The sequence below is a fragment of the Lachnellula hyalina genome, assembly GCF_007821495.1.
Source record: "Lachnellula hyalina strain CBS 185.66 chromosome Unknown contig00028, whole genome shotgun sequence".
In the NCBI taxonomy this organism is placed as follows: domain Eukaryota; kingdom Fungi; phylum Ascomycota; class Leotiomycetes; order Helotiales; family Lachnaceae; genus Lachnellula; species Lachnellula hyalina.
Genome location: NW_022157142.1, coordinates 86,618 through 103,893, shown reverse-complemented (window position 1 = coordinate 103,893; position 17,276 = coordinate 86,618). Strand labels below are relative to the sequence as shown.

General features: G+C 48.0%; 7 protein-coding genes across 7 annotated transcripts; 3 read left to right on the top strand and 4 right to left on the bottom strand.

Annotated features, from left to right (window-relative positions):
* Positions 1-6: 6 nt before the first annotated feature.
* Dnajb13 (DnaJ subfamily B member 13-like protein) lies at positions 7-1,271 on the bottom strand (the record flags this gene model as incomplete). The annotated part of the gene is made up of 3 exons (XM_031147309.1): positions 7-300; positions 366-1,128; positions 1,192-1,271. 3 exons carry the CDS (start codon positions 1,269-1,271, stop codon positions 7-9), a joined length of 1,137 nt encoding a protein of 378 aa, XP_031007394.1.
* A 1,186-nt stretch (positions 1,272-2,457) lies between these two features.
* On the bottom strand, positions 2,458-5,448 carry LHYA1_G002331 (uncharacterized protein; the record flags this gene model as incomplete). The annotated part of the gene is made up of 9 exons (XM_031147308.1): positions 2,458-2,892; positions 2,944-3,063; positions 3,139-3,413; positions 3,462-4,059; positions 4,196-4,848; positions 4,902-5,048; positions 5,103-5,181; positions 5,235-5,297; positions 5,356-5,448. 9 exons carry the CDS (start codon positions 5,446-5,448, stop codon positions 2,458-2,460), a joined length of 2,463 nt encoding a protein of 820 aa, XP_031007393.1.
* An 844-nt stretch (positions 5,449-6,292) lies between these two features.
* CDC34 (Ubiquitin-conjugating enzyme E2) lies at positions 6,293-7,103 on the bottom strand (the record flags this gene model as incomplete). The annotated part of the gene is made up of 3 exons (XM_031147307.1): positions 6,293-6,832; positions 6,885-6,971; positions 7,029-7,103. The coding sequence occupies 3 exons, from the start codon at positions 7,101-7,103 to the stop codon at positions 6,293-6,295; spliced, it is 702 nt and encodes a 233-aa protein (XP_031007392.1).
* Positions 7,104-8,308: 1,205 nt separating this feature from the next.
* On the bottom strand, positions 8,309-10,617 carry LHYA1_G002329 (uncharacterized protein; the record flags this gene model as incomplete). Its single annotated transcript, XM_031147306.1, has 2 exons — positions 8,309-10,515; positions 10,569-10,617. The coding sequence occupies 2 exons, from the start codon at positions 10,615-10,617 to the stop codon at positions 8,309-8,311; spliced, it is 2,256 nt and encodes a 751-aa protein (XP_031007454.1).
* Positions 10,618-11,031: 414 nt separating this feature from the next.
* Positions 11,032-12,891, top strand: orc2 (Origin recognition complex subunit; the record flags this gene model as incomplete). The annotated part of the gene is made up of 2 exons (XM_031147305.1): positions 11,032-12,728; positions 12,777-12,891. 2 exons carry the CDS (start codon positions 11,032-11,034, stop codon positions 12,889-12,891), a joined length of 1,812 nt encoding a protein of 603 aa, XP_031007455.1.
* A 254-nt stretch (positions 12,892-13,145) lies between these two features.
* On the top strand, positions 13,146-14,621 carry tit1 (tRNA dimethylallyltransferase; the record flags this gene model as incomplete). The annotated part of the gene is made up of 2 exons (XM_031147304.1): positions 13,146-13,256; positions 13,308-14,621. 2 exons carry the CDS (start codon positions 13,146-13,148, stop codon positions 14,619-14,621), a joined length of 1,425 nt encoding a protein of 474 aa, XP_031007456.1.
* Positions 14,622-15,643: 1,022 nt separating this feature from the next.
* sec-61 (Protein transport protein subunit alpha) lies at positions 15,644-17,230 on the top strand (the record flags this gene model as incomplete). The annotated part of the gene is made up of 3 exons (XM_031147303.1): positions 15,644-15,653; positions 15,759-17,103; positions 17,155-17,230. 3 exons carry the CDS (start codon positions 15,644-15,646, stop codon positions 17,228-17,230), a joined length of 1,431 nt encoding a protein of 476 aa, XP_031007400.1.
* Positions 17,231-17,276: the final 46 nt, after the last annotated feature.

The following is a 17,276-nucleotide window of genomic DNA, read 5'->3' as shown; positions in this document are numbered from 1 at the left end:
CTCTAATCACAAAATCTCCTTCAACTTCTTCTTCTGCTCCTGACTCAGGAAGGTAGGGAACTTGACATTATACGTGACAACAAAGTTACCCCTCTGATCTGGCTTCTTGCTGAGCGGCATACCCAGGTTAGGATACGTGTCACTACTTCCCGGTTGCGTCGGGCCGCCCTTTTCGATGTTGATTTGCCGGCCGTCAATAGTGGTGACTGTTCGCTTCCAGCCGGTCAGAGCTTCCTTTAGGTCTAAATCGACCTTGAAGTGCAAGTCGTCGCCTTCACGTGTGTAGAGAGGATGTTTTTTCTGTAGTGATATTAGTAAAATTTCAAAGACGAGACGCCGTGAAAGAGGATTGATGGCTGGCTTACCTCTTCAATCAGGAAATGCAAATCCTGCTGCCCGCCTTCTTCTTGATCACCCACACCTTTAAACTTAATCTTGCTGCCTTTCTTCAATCCAGGCTTGATATCCATCTCCAACACCTTATCCTGCGTAGTTCGCTTCCCCGTTACCTCGTCAAACGCCTTCCGCTTAATCTTCATCTTCTTATGCGCCCCCTTATACAACTCCTCGAGCGTCAACGGCAGCGGCCTCTCCACCGTCGTGACCTCCATAGTCGGTGTTCTGGGTCTCGCCGACGCAGCCTCCGCCGCACCAAAGTTAGAAGCCCGTGACCGTCCACCCGAAGCGCGGGATCTGGGTATATCCGAAAAAATATCCTCGAAGCCCGACGATCCCCCCATCCCCCCTTGGCCCCGCAAGAACTCCGAGAATATCGAGTCCGGGTTGCTGAAGCTGAATCCACCTCCGCTGCCGCCGCCGCTCGGGCTGAACTCATAGTGGAAGCCTTGTGGTCCGCCGCCCGATGGCATACCGCCTGCTGATCCGAAGTTGAATCCCGCTGGCATTCCACCCCCTCCACCCGTAGCACCTGCGTATGGGTTACCCCCCGCACCCGGCTCGGGCGGTGGTGGGCCGCCCCGGAGCAGGTATTCTAGGCCGTATTGATCGTATATTTTCCGCTTCGAGGGGTCTTGGAGAACTTCGTAGGCTTGACTGACTTCCTTGAACTTCTCGCTAGCATCTGGTTTGTCTGCGTTTTTATCGGGGTGGTATTTAAGGGCCGATTTACTGTGAGAATAATTAGCAAGCATTGCGCGGAGCCAGGGAGTGGAAGTGATTGAGCGAGCTTACTGGTACGCCTTCTTGATCTGGTCCTGGGTGGCATCCGCCTTAATGCCCAGGACATCGTAGAGTTTCGTTTCTGCTACCATGGTTGTGGTGGTACGAGAGTAAGTATTGTGTGTTCTATGTGTTTGAGTGCGGATTCGTAAAATGTAGCAGCGAAGCAAGCGCCTTTAGGAGAGAATTTTGTACTCCGTAGAGAGAGAAGTGAAGTCGCGAAAGACAGGAGCGGGATTATGGGAGGAAGAATGAACGAGGCTATCACGGAGGATGTTGGAAGGCACTCGAATGTTGTACCCTGCCCTGCCCTACCCTGCCCTGTATCTGCGGGGCGAACAGCTGATTGTTTGCGGACTGACTGAGTGACTGACGTGAACGTTCAATGTTTGGATGTTGGTCACCCCTTTCTTTACCCCCCAAGGGATACGATGTAGAATCAATTGACCAATAACAAAGAGTCTTTGGAATGTTTTGCTTTCTGAACTGATGTTTAATGCAATTGAGAGTCGCGGTGCGGTGCGGCCGGTATTTCAACTTCTCGAGGCGGTGACGTTGAAATGGCCGGGGTGCGTTGTGGGTGGGGGTGGTCGTGGTTCTTCTAGCCAGGCCCAGGATAAAAAGTTGCGATTGGCGATGCGGGCTGGCGGGGATCCTTCCAAAACAGAGAGGGAGAAAAGAAGCTTCGAGAACCTTCCTTGCAAGACTGAATCCTGAATCATGAATCCACCCCCCCCAAAAATGATAACCATGTGTTAGACCGACCTAGTATTGTAAAAGAACACTTGAATGCAATCAATGACTTGTATTAATGGTACGAGTAGAAGTTACTTTACTCTTGGCTGGGCTTTAGCTGGAACCACAACCTCTCCCACCCAAGTGCAACGAGACATTCCATTGCAAGAAACAGCTAAAAGGGCATATGTTATGGCAGCTTCATTCCTCGGACATATTATATTCTCAAGAGCTATGTTAATCTAATTCCCACGGTTCAGCTAGTCATTACCTCCATAAGTAAACATCCCAAAGAAGTAATTGTTGAGGCAGAGGTAGTATAGGTCCTGAATGAAGGGTTAGCGAGCCCCTTAATTACATACGCATTCATCTCTTCACATCCACCACCAACGACACACAACTATTTCAACTCTGTTGGTTTGGTATTTTGCTGCTGGGCGCTATCATACACATACACATCCTCGCGCTGGACATTGAAAGCGGCCTGTGACATTGTAGGTTTCCATGTTCAGACCTGGCCTGAAACATTCTTCTATTCGCCATTCATTCCGAAAATCCAACACGTTTCACAGCTGCACTCTCTCCCGCCGGGTGCTCATCCTCAATAACCTCATCCAGATCCATACTGTCGATCGTAGACTTTTCCTGGCTCATGCCCGCCATCATCATCATGCTGCTGCGCTCCTGCATTTCCTGACCCACGGGCTGTTCATTGCTCTCAATGCCGTTTGGGTCAACGCCGATAATGATTTCAGGGTCTTGTAGATAATCAACGTGATTGCTCATCTCGCCACTCATCGCACTCTGATTTCCCTTTGGACTTGCACCACTATCCCATCGTGACGGAGTTGCTTCTGACGATACCTCTGCTTCGCTTTGGTCAAATTTGCGCTTCCCTGGAGATGAAACTTGAGTTTGTGAACTACCACCCTCGATCAGCTCAGCCTTGAATGCTCGGTTGTCCATGTGAACGAAGGCCTAATAGAATATCAGTCACGAGACATACGAATCAGACAGCGCACCACAAACCTCAAGATTAGCAGGAAGGGGCTTCGCTTCAAAGTTCATAGCCTCTTCACTGGCATAAACTAGCATCATGGTCTTGCTCTCGCTCTTTGTAGCTTCGAGAACCTTTTCTTCCGTAGTTTTCTATCTGGGGGTTTAGCATTCGGACTATGAGATCTGGCAGAATATGCACAGAATAAACAAAAAGGATTAGTTTACCTCTATGGTTACTGGATTGGAGCCAAAAGACGCATAATGAATCCGCCACCACTGGTCACCATTCGACTTTGGCTCTTCACCGTCAAGATCTATATCTATTAGATCAGGCTCGGCGCGCCTACAGACGTACATCGTGCTCTTCGTTGTGCTGACACCTCTGAGTGTGTACTTGTGGAGTTTGGGCGCAGCTGGATCTACCTCCGAGGAAGGATCGGTATACAACGTTGATAGCTTGCGTAATGCATCGATAGACTTCTCCTTTTCTTCATTCAGAGCTAGTGAATATTAGCGATGGTACGAAGAAGTGGGATAGATTGCAGTACATTTTAGTTTGTTGTCGATATTTGTCACCAGGTTTCGAAGCTGCGCTGAAAGATAAGCAGTTTTCTTAGCAGACTCCCGAGCAGCAAGATCCCCTTCTTCATCCTCTACAACTTGGATTTGCGCCTCGATTTCACCATCAGAGTTCTCAACCTGCTCGTGCTGAAGAGCTGCATTAAGGAGATCTTTCACTTTGATAGTTTTCCCGTTGGACCCGTGATGATTCGTAAGAGACTCTTGCAGACGCAAGTTCTGCTCTAGTCTTTCGGCCATCTCCTTCTTCTCCAATCGCATATCCAGTGCAGCCTGTCTTGCTGGTTTCAGATAACGATCTGGGTACCATGTGATAGGAACCTCGATGTTCTTTTTGGTTTCGTCTCCCTCGATTTGAAATGCAATGACGTCAGCCACATGAGAGAGGTAAGGGCTTTTATCCAAGTTCAATGGTTCAAGAGAATGCCACAAGGCCTCATCTGCAATATCGTAGAGCGTCTCCTGATAGGAGTCTGTATCTGGCAAGGCTAGCTCCAAAATGCCGAACTCCTGTGGGTTGCTCTCTTCTGCCTCAGAAAGTACACCCACGCTGAAAAGTTTGCTAACCTGTAGAATTTTGAGTTAGCATTCAACAGTAGACCAGAGAAGCGGTATGGGAATGTTGCGCGATACTCAAGAACAAAAGCTCAACCATTGGGGGCATTTTCGGAGTAGAGTTTGGGCAGGAACCAACATTACGCACCTTTTCATCTTTGTACTGACCATCTGGCATACCATTTTTCCAGGCCCTCAGCACCGCTGCCTTTGGCTTATTTGGGTCCTTCCGCAGTTCCTTTTTCACATCCTTCAGGTTTGCAAGGGCTTCTGTGGAGCCGTAACTTCGGTCTGTCTTGTTCAAAAAAGCCATAAGACGTTGGAGCTCCATATTCACCTCACTGGGTGGTGTTATGCCTTCTTCAAAGACCGAACGAATATCGATTGCCTTGCCAGCCCACCACTCTTTATCGTAACCATAATTTGGAGCCTGGTCGTGACCATCGTGGGGTAGGAAAATTTGTCGGATGAGGGGAATCTCATGGTAGATTGTCAAGAGGGCATTCAGACGATGGTCTTCGACGCTTGGCTTGAGGAAGGCTGGGACGTCGAGATCGCGTTTTCGCTCCGCTGGCTCAGGGTCTGCCACTATTTCAGTAACAGAGGTTTTGCCTGCGATCACCATGTCCCATTTGCCAGTTTCATATTGGCTGCGAGTGGCAGGACCGAAAATAGGTTCGCTGGCATTGGCAATTCCGCTTTCTTGTGGTTCCAGGCCGGCTTCCGCTCTGGAGGCACGGAGAGCCTGCTCCAAATCACTATCCTCATGTTGGGCAAAGGGCAAGGAGTTTCGCGGATCGGCTAGGCAGAGCAAGTCAGTCTGTTGTACTGCGCCTCGCATATGTTATACAAACCAAGTGCGTGCTCGGCAGTTAGGTCTATTATCTTACCCAGTGGTGATTTATTATGGCTCGTTCGAGAAGGCGGCCTGGAAGCCAGGCCATTGCCATCGTAATGATTGTAGGAGGGAGCGGTGACATCGGGGCCTTGAATATCAAACGCTGCAAATTATCAGTCATAGTTGCACAGCATTATAAGCCGCAAAGGTGACCGACCGACACCGTGAGTGTTTTGCTCTCTCGGTCCACCATCCCGATCACTGTTGAACTGGTCTTCGTCCCACCTGTATGTGTACTAGATGGCCCTTTAGCACATGTATTTTGTGTGGTCTCTGGTCGAAGGGATACCTTTTGGCTAGTAGGATCATCGAACCACTCTGCGACAGCTTGTGAGATGTCGCTGTTGTTGCCCTATTTCAGTAATAAGCTGCCATCCAAGGTCGACTTGAGAAGGAATCGGCAGACGCACCTGATACCGCGCAATCACCTCCTTCTTGGGAATATTAGAGCCTGTAAAGTCATAAAAATTCCTGATTTCATCATCAGACGGCTGCGCTGCCATGTTGACGGTAGTTTTGAAGTGCGCGAGGCGGTGCGCGGCGATAGTCAGGAATCAACGGTCGGAGTTTTGCGGTACATTTAGGAAGGTGGCAAAGCTCATGAGAAATATTCACTGAAGAGCGAAGCTGTTGAAAGAATTTTGAGTGCTGATGCTGGAAGTAGCTTGAAGCTTGTGCTTCTGCTTGTGCTTGTGCTTGCAACAGTTGCTTACTTGTGACGAGAGAGAGCTTCTTAGCGGCTCTCATCCGGATCCCTGTTCGTTGGGTTAGGTGTTGAAACAGTAGAGATTAGCACGTGAGATACTATCAACGCACGAATTTCGGATAGACCCGTGTCACAGTGAAAGTTCCTATATGAGATCATTGGTGGTGTACTCAGAGTCTTTGTCTAATCATTTTAAGATGTTTACAAAATCCCAATTAGTTTTACTAAATACTTCCCCCTTGACTTAGCGCAGTGCCATCGAGGTCTGGAAAAGGTATTACTAAGATCGGGGAATTTCAACCGGTACTTTGACGACGCCATAGCATTTGAAGGAATACAAGATTTGTATTCGTCTAAGAAAAATAAGTGACAAGTGGTGTGTGTGCAGTGCCTGTTCTATGTACTCCTTTATTCCTACTCCATGAACTTCTTATGATTCAGCCATGTGCGCCCAATGTAAAAGCAGAAAAAAAGCCCTCCGAAGTAGAACTAGAATACGCCGCAGATGAATGCTATGCCTGCCTTATCCGTACGCCGCTGAGAAACCAGAGTCCCCGCTATGCTATGCTAGTAAATATTGCCTAAACACGAGTGCTGCCCGAGAAGTCTTTCTCTAGACCTTCGACGCCAAGATATGCGATTTATTCTTCCATTTCCTGTCCCTCCTCGCTCTCCTCTTCTTCCTCCCCCTCTTCATCCTCGTCCATTTCGTCGAAATCGTCCCCTGAACTATCACTAGCCCCAAAGTCATCCTCTTCCGCCTCGGACTCGTTCCAGAAGGTGTCGTCATCAGGGATGTCCTTCGGAGGAGCCGACTCGAGAGTGGTTGGCATAATGAAACCTTCCGGGATATCCTTCCTAGAGGACTCAACCGCCTCCTTCGCTTTCTGGTTGTAGTTGGCCCGGCTATCCCGGTACATGACTCCTGCGTCGACGTTGGCTGGGGAGGAAATTTCGGGATCGTCGAGAAGTAGGAGGACAGAACGTAGAACAGACTCCACCCCTTGGAGAGGGGACCAACGCTCACTAGCCAGCTCTCCGGATTGTTCATCTTCACCCGGTGGGTGCAGAATGGAGATGCACAGCTTCCCATCGGAGTAGATATTTGGGTGGTATATTGGGTTCACAAATTTGAAGGTCGGTGGCAAGAAGGGGTATTTGTCGGTGAAGGTCATCTCGGCCTGAAATAGATTATTAGCACAATAGAATGAGGATGCATAGAAGGATGTTCACCTTGAAGTAACCACCATTGAATGCACTTTCAGAATTGACGACGATCAACCCAATGTTCCATCTGAAGAGGGAACCACCATCGCAGAGCTGTCGATCGTTAGCATACTGGAAGAACAAAAAGCAACGTTAGGGAGAGTTATTTACCTCAATTTTAAGCCACTTCTCTCTCTCAAGGGCCTTGTACTCGCTCATGAGCCTCTGTTTCGCTCCTGCAGACATCTTAAAGTTCGTACGACAGGCTGAGGGATTAGTTTAATGTCGAATCTGTATTCAAAGTCGAAGGTTGAGTGATGAACGCACGCGGACAATTCTGATCTTGCGACGTGGAGTGGTGAGAAGAAAATGACTCGTGCGTGCGGCGTGTTCTCGATGATGGGGGGGACGTGGCCAGCTCAGGCAAAGTCGGAGTTTATTTAAAGGTCCGGAGGGGGCGTATGAATGGTGAATGCGGGATTCCGATTTGATTCCTCTTGTGATCGAGTATTGGCGAATATTCCTTGGTGAGTCAGCGGAAGGAGAAGAGGAAGAGGCTGCGGATTATATATAATGGTCGGAAGCAGTCAGTTGACAAGAGAAGGGGTGATCGTGAAAGGGTGACGGTGACTGAAGCAAGGCTGATAAGATGGATGTAAAGCGGCGGATTTAAGATAACAGGGCCCACTACTTTTACTTTCACTTCAAAAATATATTATTCCATCTGATTTCAATATTGTTCACTCTTGCCACATTAAGAAAAGAATTGTTAATGCGCTGGAGCATAGCATTATTTTGAAACATAGCACTAGTCCTAGGAATGCCGCTGCGGCCGTCGATATTTCATGCGACTTGTAAGCAAAATGAAACTCGTCAGCTCATTCCTGCATAAACGATTAAATAGTCAAGCCGTATATCAGTAATAATCAGGTTCATTCCTTATATTATTAGGTGCTGCTTTAGCAAGCATTTTAAGAACGATGCCGTGGCACCGTGTAGAAAGTCGGTGTAGCGTCAAGTGATGAGCGAGGCTGACATTATAAGTGAGAACCTCTTTGGACAAGATTTATGTGAGAGTATGATTTCCCCTAAATATTCCAGTAAGTGTACCTCACAAAATTCATACTACTCGAGGAAAGAGAATGACAGGGGATCTAAAGGAGCATTGCGGGCTTGCAAACATCTATTTTCAATGAGGCCGATCAGGCCGTGTATGGAACCAAGAATAAATGGATGAACGATTCATACCACAATGCTCATGGCACTTCTATCATTAAGGAATGATACTCCAAATGACACCCAAACTCCCCCAACAGGGTGCAACTAATGATAATGGTATCTTCGTACAACTGATGCGCCACTTCCCTTGGGAATGCACCACAAATAACAAACGCCAAACCATTCTTAAACTCCATAATACTCATATAATGCAAAACGCTTCCATGTAGCTCTCACACTTGGATGTTCTCTTTTTCTCCTTCTGACTTCACCTTCTTCTTCTCTGCATTCTTCTGTTCAAGTCTGGCTCTTGCGGCTGCAGCTCTTTCAGGTGGAAGATTGCCTCTCATCCTTGAGCCCTCAACAGCGGACAAACGGCTCGAATTCGCATTCCCTTGTCGTCGGCTTTGGAGATTATTACTTGATCTCTTGCGCGCAAGCTCTTCGGTAGCATGAGACCGCGTCATGACTGGCTTTGGAGGAGATGATGGAATATTGAACATTGACGGCATAGGACTTGGCTTTGGCTTACAGTACCGCTCGTGGAATTCTCGGCTTGTCGATGGCTCTTCTGATGGCAGCTTTGGTCTTGTAGAATGAAGGGAGAGATCTGAGAATCGTCTCGCTAAAGGGGTATATTGGACCGGTCCATGTGTTCTCGGAGGCACCGAATCAACATTTGCTTGGTTGACAATTTCGGACAGCGCAGGATGGGCAGATCGTGACAAAGGAGATTCAGCAGGTGTGTCAGAGCGCAATTGCCTTGCTGAAGCAACAGTCTTGAGAGGCCGAGAAATTGGCTGGTTCGACACTGCAAAATGGTTCTCACGAGCGTGAGAAGCATCGCCGTAAACAGCTACTCTCTGGAGTGGTGGCGGCATGCTATCTGTCTTCGAGCCCGCGATAGCCTCTCGTTCTCGGGCTTTGGCTCTTAGACTCGCGATTTCCGTCTGTAAACTTCTCACAATTTTGTCATGGTCCTGAGTTTTCTTTTGCAGGGCCTGCTGGAAATCCTGGACTGTTGAATTTGCACCTCGCAGAGAAGCAATCTCCTTCTTTAGCTCCACAACTTGATCATGTCGCTTCTTTAACTGATATTCGGCTTCACGGCGTTGCGCTTTCGCATTCTCTTTCAAAGTGTTATAATCCATTTGGAGTGTTCTCATAGCCTCCTCCTTTCTCTGGCGTTGCTCTTCTGAAGATTGTCGACGCCTCTCGCCTTTGTCAACATGCTTTTCAAGTCGCAAATCCGCGTGAAGCAGTTCTTGCGTTAACTTTGTGTTCTCATCCTGGAGCTTCCGACTGGTCTTCTCTGCAGTAGACAACGTCTGCCGAACGTTGTCCAGCTCATTGCGAAGTAAGGACATCTCACGTAGTTGCTCCCTTGCTTCCTTGAGCTCGCGAGTCGTTTCCAGAAAAGTCTGTTTCGTTCCTGGCAGTGTGAGGATCCTCCCATCCTGACTATTTTGCTTTAGGGGACTGCCTCTGTTTTCTTCCAGGGCTGCTCGAAACTCTTCCACTTGAGATTTGTATTGCAAGGACAACGCAGTCTGTCTAGCAAGTTCTTTTATCAACTCAGGAGACTCATCATCAAGCCCTTCGAAGCCTGCCGAGGCAATTCGTGCCGACAATTGCGATATTTTGTCCTCCATTCGGATAACCTTCCGTTGTTCCTCCTTTAATTTCTCATGAAGATCCAGAGCATCGCTATCCCTCGCCTTAGCATAAGTTCTCGCCATGTGCTTATATTTCAGGAGGTTCTGCAGCTCAGCCTTTGCCTCATCATGATAGGTCTGAAATTGCTCCTTCCAGTATCTGCCCGACTGTGAACGGGGTTCACTCAAGTCTACCGTCACATCAGCGTTGTGTCCAACCCCTGTAGCCATTTCCTGGAGCAGTTCCTGGTTGCTCCTTTCTGAATTATAACCCCTAACAGGTGCGGATCGTATCTTCTCTGGTGCAGCATTGGACCCGTGCGTCTCAACATTAACTTGAGGATTCGATTCATTCGAGGTTTTGCTGTTTGCTGTCTTGGAGGATTTGCTCTCCCGAGCCTCTTCCAATTGTTTTGTGAGCGACGTCTTCCTCGATGTGCGGCGTTTCGAAGACCACTGATTTTGGAGGGTTTCCCCACCTTCCTCTGGGTTGATTCCCTTGTCTACGACCTCGTTGCCAAATGATACGGTTTTTCTTCTCGTAGTTGCCGTACCCGGTGTTAACAGAATGCCTGGTGGTTTTGTAGGAGATATATTGTCGGACCGTGATGCGGTGATATCCTTCCCTGCCTGCTTCCCTTCACCCTGCATCCCCTCATCGTGCTCGATTTTGTAGATAGTGTCATCTGATACGAAGGCTGGAGTTCCAAAAATTGCACTTTTCAATGCACGAGCTGCGAAGACTGGCGCAGGGGTCTCTGGCGCATCCTGCTCGTGGTATTCGTCTAGTGATATCAGTACGTTGAAGTAGGCACCCGGTTTGCGCTATTTTACTCACCTTGACCATAATTCTCTTCCGCACTCCGACCTAGCCACCAATTCAGCATCTTCGCGAAGAGCGCTCTCCAAAACTGACAATTTGCCCACCGAATGGCGACTTTGGGGCGTATCCTGTGTTGTGTGGAAGGAACTCTCGAGCTTTTTCTCAGGTCTTGAAATCCCAAGTAAAGTAAACAAAAGAGACGCGGACGCGGTAACAGCAACCCTGTAGTCTTGGCTGGGCAGCCACGAGCAAGCAGGGGCGGAGCGGGGATCATTCCGATCTTAGCGCTATGCGGAATTAACCTTAAATTGGACCGCGACTGGCTTGCAGACGCGCGCATGCTTGTCAATTGCAACAGAGAAAGTTGAAGTCATAATGAGGATGACAATATTTGGCTGTCTTTAATCTGTAGGTCTGTGTACAATGCGTTGCTTCTTCTATTCAACAAATCTAACATATTCTGCTTAGTTCTGAAAAGATGAAGCGTAAGAAACAAGCAGACGAAACACCAGACACGCAAGAGCACCAACCTGACCAGAAAAAGTCCCGCCTGCGAAGTACAGTGGATTTGGCTGCCCCAGAAGACATACTTCCAAGCGAATTGAAAAAGGGTACCACGAACAGAAGGGCGTCTCGTAAGGGGGAAGAAAGTATTGCAGGACACGATCAATCTGCGCATTTAAGAGACCAACCAGTCGGCGAAGCTCCAGAAGATGAGCCCGCGAAAAGTGTAGGAGAAGACGCATCCATGGATGGAAAACCTATTGTCACTCCCAGAAAAAGGTCTCGGGTATCTCCGAACCATACTTTCCCGGAGGATGAGACGATTGGCACGACACCCAACAAGACGTTACATGGGAAGAAGCTCTTCTCAACACCTGTCAAGGTCAATGGCACCTCTGAAGCCAACGGGACGCCGATATTGGCAAGAAATGCAGATCGATCGGCCAGAAGAAAGAGTACTAGGACTCTCATAGAGCGTACCGTACTAGGCAATACCAGTGATAATGACGAGGAAGAAGAGGATATTGCGCAGCATATTTACGAGTCTGAAGAAGAGGGTGGAATAGAGGTTGCAGAGGCTGTCAATGCCCCGGAGACACCTTCCAAACGAGGGCGGCCGAAAGGCGCGAAGACTCGACGACGATCCCCAACTCCACCTCCTCAAGACCTACCACCTCACGAGAAGTATTTTTTCCAGAATCGTGGTGGCCGGCCCAAAACATCAGATAATAATCTCTCTTCTCTTGCATTGCTCGACCACGAAGAATATTTCAGTCTTGTCCGAAACTTCAAAGATCCACAGACGGATGATATAAAAGCATTGCAGGATTTGCATGCCAAATCATTCAACCAGTGGGGATTTGAGCTTAGCCAGGACTTCAATTTATGCATTTACGGTTGGGGATCTAAGCGATCACTTCTCATGAGTTTTGCCGACCACATTTATAATTCGCAGACTGTTGCAAACCCCAAAATAGTAGTGATCAATGGCTATGTCCATAACCTCACCATTAGAGATGTTTTGAACACAATAGCAACAGCTATTTCATTATCTAGTCAGAAAATGGGATCCCAGCCAGCCGAGATGCTTGAGAACCTGGTGGCTTTACTAGAAGAAGACAAGTCGCAAAATATAACCGTCATTGTTCACTCCATTGATCGGGCGCCTCTTCGTCGGCCTACCACCCAAGCCATACTCTCACGTCTCAGTGCTCACCCACAAATCCGTCTTGTGGCGTCCGCCGACCATCCATCGTTTCCACTTCTCTGGGACAGCTCTCTCCGTTCAACCTACAACTTCTTATTTCATGACTGTACCACCTTCCAGCCGTATGTTGCTGAGGTGGATGTCGTTGATGAAGTGCATGAGCTCCTGGGAAGAAGTGGAAGGCGGGTGGGTGGGAAGGAAGGCATCAGTTTTGTGCTGAAAAGTCTTCCTGAAAATGCGAAAAATCTATTCCGGGTTTTGATAGGGGAGCAACTCGTGGCAATGGATGGAGGTTACGGGGATACACTTGGAGGGGAGGATGATGATGACCATGAAGATAACGAACGACGATCCGGAAACTCAAGGAAGACGGAGCCTGGGGTCGAATATCGAACTCTATATCAAAAAGCCGTAGAGGAATTCATCTGCAGCAACGAAATGAATTTCAGAACGTTGCTGAAAGAGTAAGTCTAAATATAATTTTGAGAAACGATTGGTCTAATTTGCTGCAGATTCCACGACCATCAAATGATTCAGAGCCGAAAAGATGGAATGGGCACTGAGATGCTCTCGGTCCCGTTCCGGAAAGAAGAACTGGAAACTATATTAGAAGATATCATGTCTTAAGCGTTGCATCTTGGACATCTTTGTCTCAAAACGGGACAGGCATCTGTAAAAAACAGCATAAGCTCGGCGCTGGGGTTGTATATTAGGATTAGAGACATAGCAAATGACAGAAATGAATTAAACATCTCAATTCGACGATTGTGAAATTAGTCTAAGATTATCCACGTGCCCTCGGTATGTGAAGCCTTAAAAATGTTTCACACCTCTTTTAAAAGATAATTCTCCAAAATCTTCCACAACCACCCAATGGCCGAATGTTGCGCCAAAATTTGAGGTTCTTTAATAAACATTCTACCATGGCCAAAAAACCGCCCAAGGATCCACTGGTTGTAATTTTGGGCGCTACTGGTACTGGGAAATCGCAGGTAGTCAGCTCCATCTCTCTTTAATGCCCCCGCCCAACTAACAAGTTGCAGCTCGCAGTGGACCTAGCGACACGATTAAATGGCGAAATCATTAATGGTGATGCGATGCAAATGTACGATGGGCTTCCTATCGTCACAAACAGGATTACGCACGAAGAGCAAAAGGGCGTACCGCATCATCTGCTTGGATTCGTCGCACTCGACGAGGAACCATGGAGAGTAGGCATTTTCAAAACGAAGGCTAGCCAGATCATACGGGAGATCCGCTCAAGAGGACGACTGCCGATTCTTGTAGGAGGCACGCATTATTACACCCAGTCGCTTCTATTCGCAGATTCGTTGGTTTCCAGTCAGGACGGAGAAGAACAGGCGCAACCAGATCGCGAGGGACAAGACGCTTTGGAGAAATTCCCTATACTTGCTGGAACTACAGAAGCAATGGTTGAGCGTTTGAGGGAGGTGGACCCAGTCATGGCCAAACGATGGCATCAAAACGATAGAAGGAAGATTCAACGATCCCTCGAAATATTCCTCACAACAGGCAAGAGAGCATCCGAAATCTATGCCGAACAGAAACAACGCAAGGTTTTGAATAAGGAATGTACTTTGGAAGATCATGGCCTCCCAATTTCTCCAGTCGCAAGTGGCTCAACGCTACTCTTCTGGGTTCACTCTGAGTCCCAAGTACTCAAACAGCGATTAGATTCACGTATCGACAAAATGCTTAAAGCAGGTCTACTGGACGAAGTAAAATCGATGAACGATTTTCTCGACAGCCAGGCCGAAGCTGGCACCAACGTTGACCTTACCAGGGGCATCTGGGTTTCCATCGGCTGGAAGGAATTCGTACCATATCTAAATGCACTGAAATCTGGGACTACATCTATCGAAGACCTAAACAAGCTCTATGAGCTATCAGTCGAGCAAATGAAAGCTGCTCATCGCCAGTATGCAAAGCGACAGGTTCGCTGGATACGTATAAAGTTGGCCTCGGCTCTATCAGATGAGGATGCCCTCGATAAACTCTACATTCTCGATAGCAGTGACGTCTCACAATTTGATTCTGCTGTATCTGGTTCTGCGATTGATGCCACTGCAAGTTTCTTGAAAGGCGACGTTCTGCCTCCCCCACCAGAACTTTCAGAATCAAATAGACAGTTTCTTACTCCTGTTGGGGATTCAAAAGATCTCGACTTCCGTCGCGAATGCGAGATATGCAATGTTACAGCAGTCATCGAGGAGCAGTGGATCCGTCATCTCCAAAGCCGCCGCCATCGCGCCCAGGAGAAGAGGCAGCTTAGGAACGCTGGGAGCGGTAGGTTTCACCGAAAGACTGAGGACGTACCAGTAACAGAAATTACCTGAGTGCCGTCTAATTTATATGACGATCTACCCAAAGTTACCTCGCGTTACTACAGCCTTCCCAGATCGAACTGCAAACCAATACCAATGGCAATGGACTCAATGGAAGCAACCAGAGCCTTCAAGTACTACCACATGACACAGCTTAACAGTACTGAAGCTGCTAACGGAGTGCGACAATTCCAGAGCCATTTCATAATCTACATGAAGATCCAAGTAGACCAGGCAGACGTTCGCCCCATGGAACTAGCCACAAAGTCAAGTTCATCAACGATCTGGCAACTTGTGGACCAATTAGCAGGTGTATACATCTCAGCTAGCAATATTACTCGAAGATGGGATTTTCATGAACAATCAATTTACACAGAGTTTCCAAAGACTTCAATGCCATAGTGAATAGTTCAAGTCAGTGAGTGTTTAGGGTATTTCACTGGATGAACTGGCATATAGTATTCTTCAATATCCTACTTAGAGCAGGCAATAAGTACTAGTATATCGTATTATTACCAGATTACCAGACAAAACAAGCCACTTTGCCGCACATTCAGGCCAGGCGAGCCAGTTTATGACAACCAAGAGTTCCCCCCTTTGTCTCTGATTGACAAACTCTTAGATATTTACCCTACATTTTACAGTCGAACAATACAATATTATATACGCTAAATACTACGATACTTTGAATGAATCTTTCAATATTTTGTGTAGTTACAGCGCAAATCAATCAGCATCGTATACAACTACGACACCTTTCCGCAGACGCTTGGCATCCCCTAGCGCCTGCTTTGACTGCAATTAAAGTTTGTCCACGTGATCATTAGATATGTGTCTTCAAACTACTGCAAGCGAGTATCCCCAGCTTAAGTTTTGAGATCTGTTCGATATTTCCTTTCGAACACATCACCACGCCCACGCGCATTCTGCCTACAAAAGCAGAAGAGTCGTGCCTGCCTTTCATCGTCGCTCCTTAAGCTGCTTCCTTTCTTCTTTTCCACGTCTGTGAGGTTGTTAGAGACAACACCGCCAAGATGAGTGGCCGTGAGTCCTCCCTCTCTCCCTCTCCTATTCAAACCCCCCTAAACTCAAGCAATTGCGCATCTCGAGAATGTAATGGCTGACTCCGCGCTTGGTCGCTTTTCACAGTCCGATTCCTCGATCTCATCAAGCCCTTTTCGCCGATCCTCCCTGAGGTTCAGCAGCCCGAAACGAAGGTCCCATTCAACCAAAAGCTGATGTGGACCGGTCTGACGCTTGTAATATTTTTGATCATGAGCCAGATGCCATTATATGGTATTGTGTCTTCAGACACCTCGGATCCTTTATACTGGCTGCGAATGATGCTGGCGAGTAACAGAGGAACGCTGATGGAGTTGGGTATTTCACCAATTATCTCATCTGGAATGGTCTTCCAGCTTCTCGCTGGTACACACTTGATCGATGTCAACCTTGACCTGAAGTCGGATCGCGAGTTGTACCAGACTGCGCAAAAACTATTCGCCATCATCTTGTCAATGGGTCAGGCTACTGTTTACGTTTTCACTGGCCTATACGGTCAACCATCTGACCTCGGCGCCGGTGTTGTCTTCCTCCTGATCCTCCAATTGGTAGTTGCTGGTCTGATTGTCATTCTCCTTGACGAACTCCTCCAGAAGGGATACGGTCTTGGAAGCGGTATCTCCCTTTTCATTGCCACCAACATCTGCGAGTCCATTGTCTGGAAGGCTTTCTCCCCCACAACCATCAACACTGGTCGTGGCCCAGAATTCGAGGGCGCCGTCATTGCGCTCTTCCACCTTCTCTTGACATGGCCAAACAAGCAGCGCGCTCTGCAGGAGGCTTTCTATAGACAAAACCTCCCCAACATCATGAACTTGCTTGCGACTCTCATCGTCTTCGGCGCCGTCATCTACCTTCAAGGATTCCGCGTCGAGATCCCAGTCAAGTCTTCTCGCCAGCGTGGCGCTCGCGGTTCCTACCCGATCCGCCTGTTCTACACCTCCAACATGCCCATCATGCTGCAATCCGCCCTGTCGTCCAACGTCTTCTTGATTAGTCAAATGCTCTACTCCCGCTTCTCAGAGAACCTGCTCGTCCAGCTCTTCGGTATCTGGGAACCCAAAGAAGGCTCCGCCCAACTCTTTGCTGTCTCTGGTCTCGCATACTACATGTCTCCACCATTGAACTTCACCGAGGCTCTCCTGGATCCCATTCACACCGCTATCTACATCGTCTACATGCTCGTTGCGTGTGCCATCTTCTCTAAGACCTGGATTGAAGTTTCCGGCTCCAGCCCAAGAGATGTCGCCAAACAGCTCAAGGACCAGGGACTTGTTATGGCTGGTCATCGAGAGCAGAGCATGTACAAGGAACTGAAGCGTATCATTCCTACTGCTGCTGCTTTTGGAGGGGCTTGCATTGGTGGGCTCTCTGTTGCCAGCGACTTATTAGGCGCTCTTGGATCTGGAACTGGTATTTTGATGGCCGTCACGTAAGCAATTCCTTCTCACTATTCCGTGTTTGGGCACTAACCTCTCTTCAGTATCATCTACAGCTACTTCGAAATCGCTGCTAAAGAAGGAGACATGGCAGCTGTTAAGGGTATGGTGCTGGGCTAACACCTCACAAGCTCCATATGATCTTTTCACTGCTTCATGTTTGGTC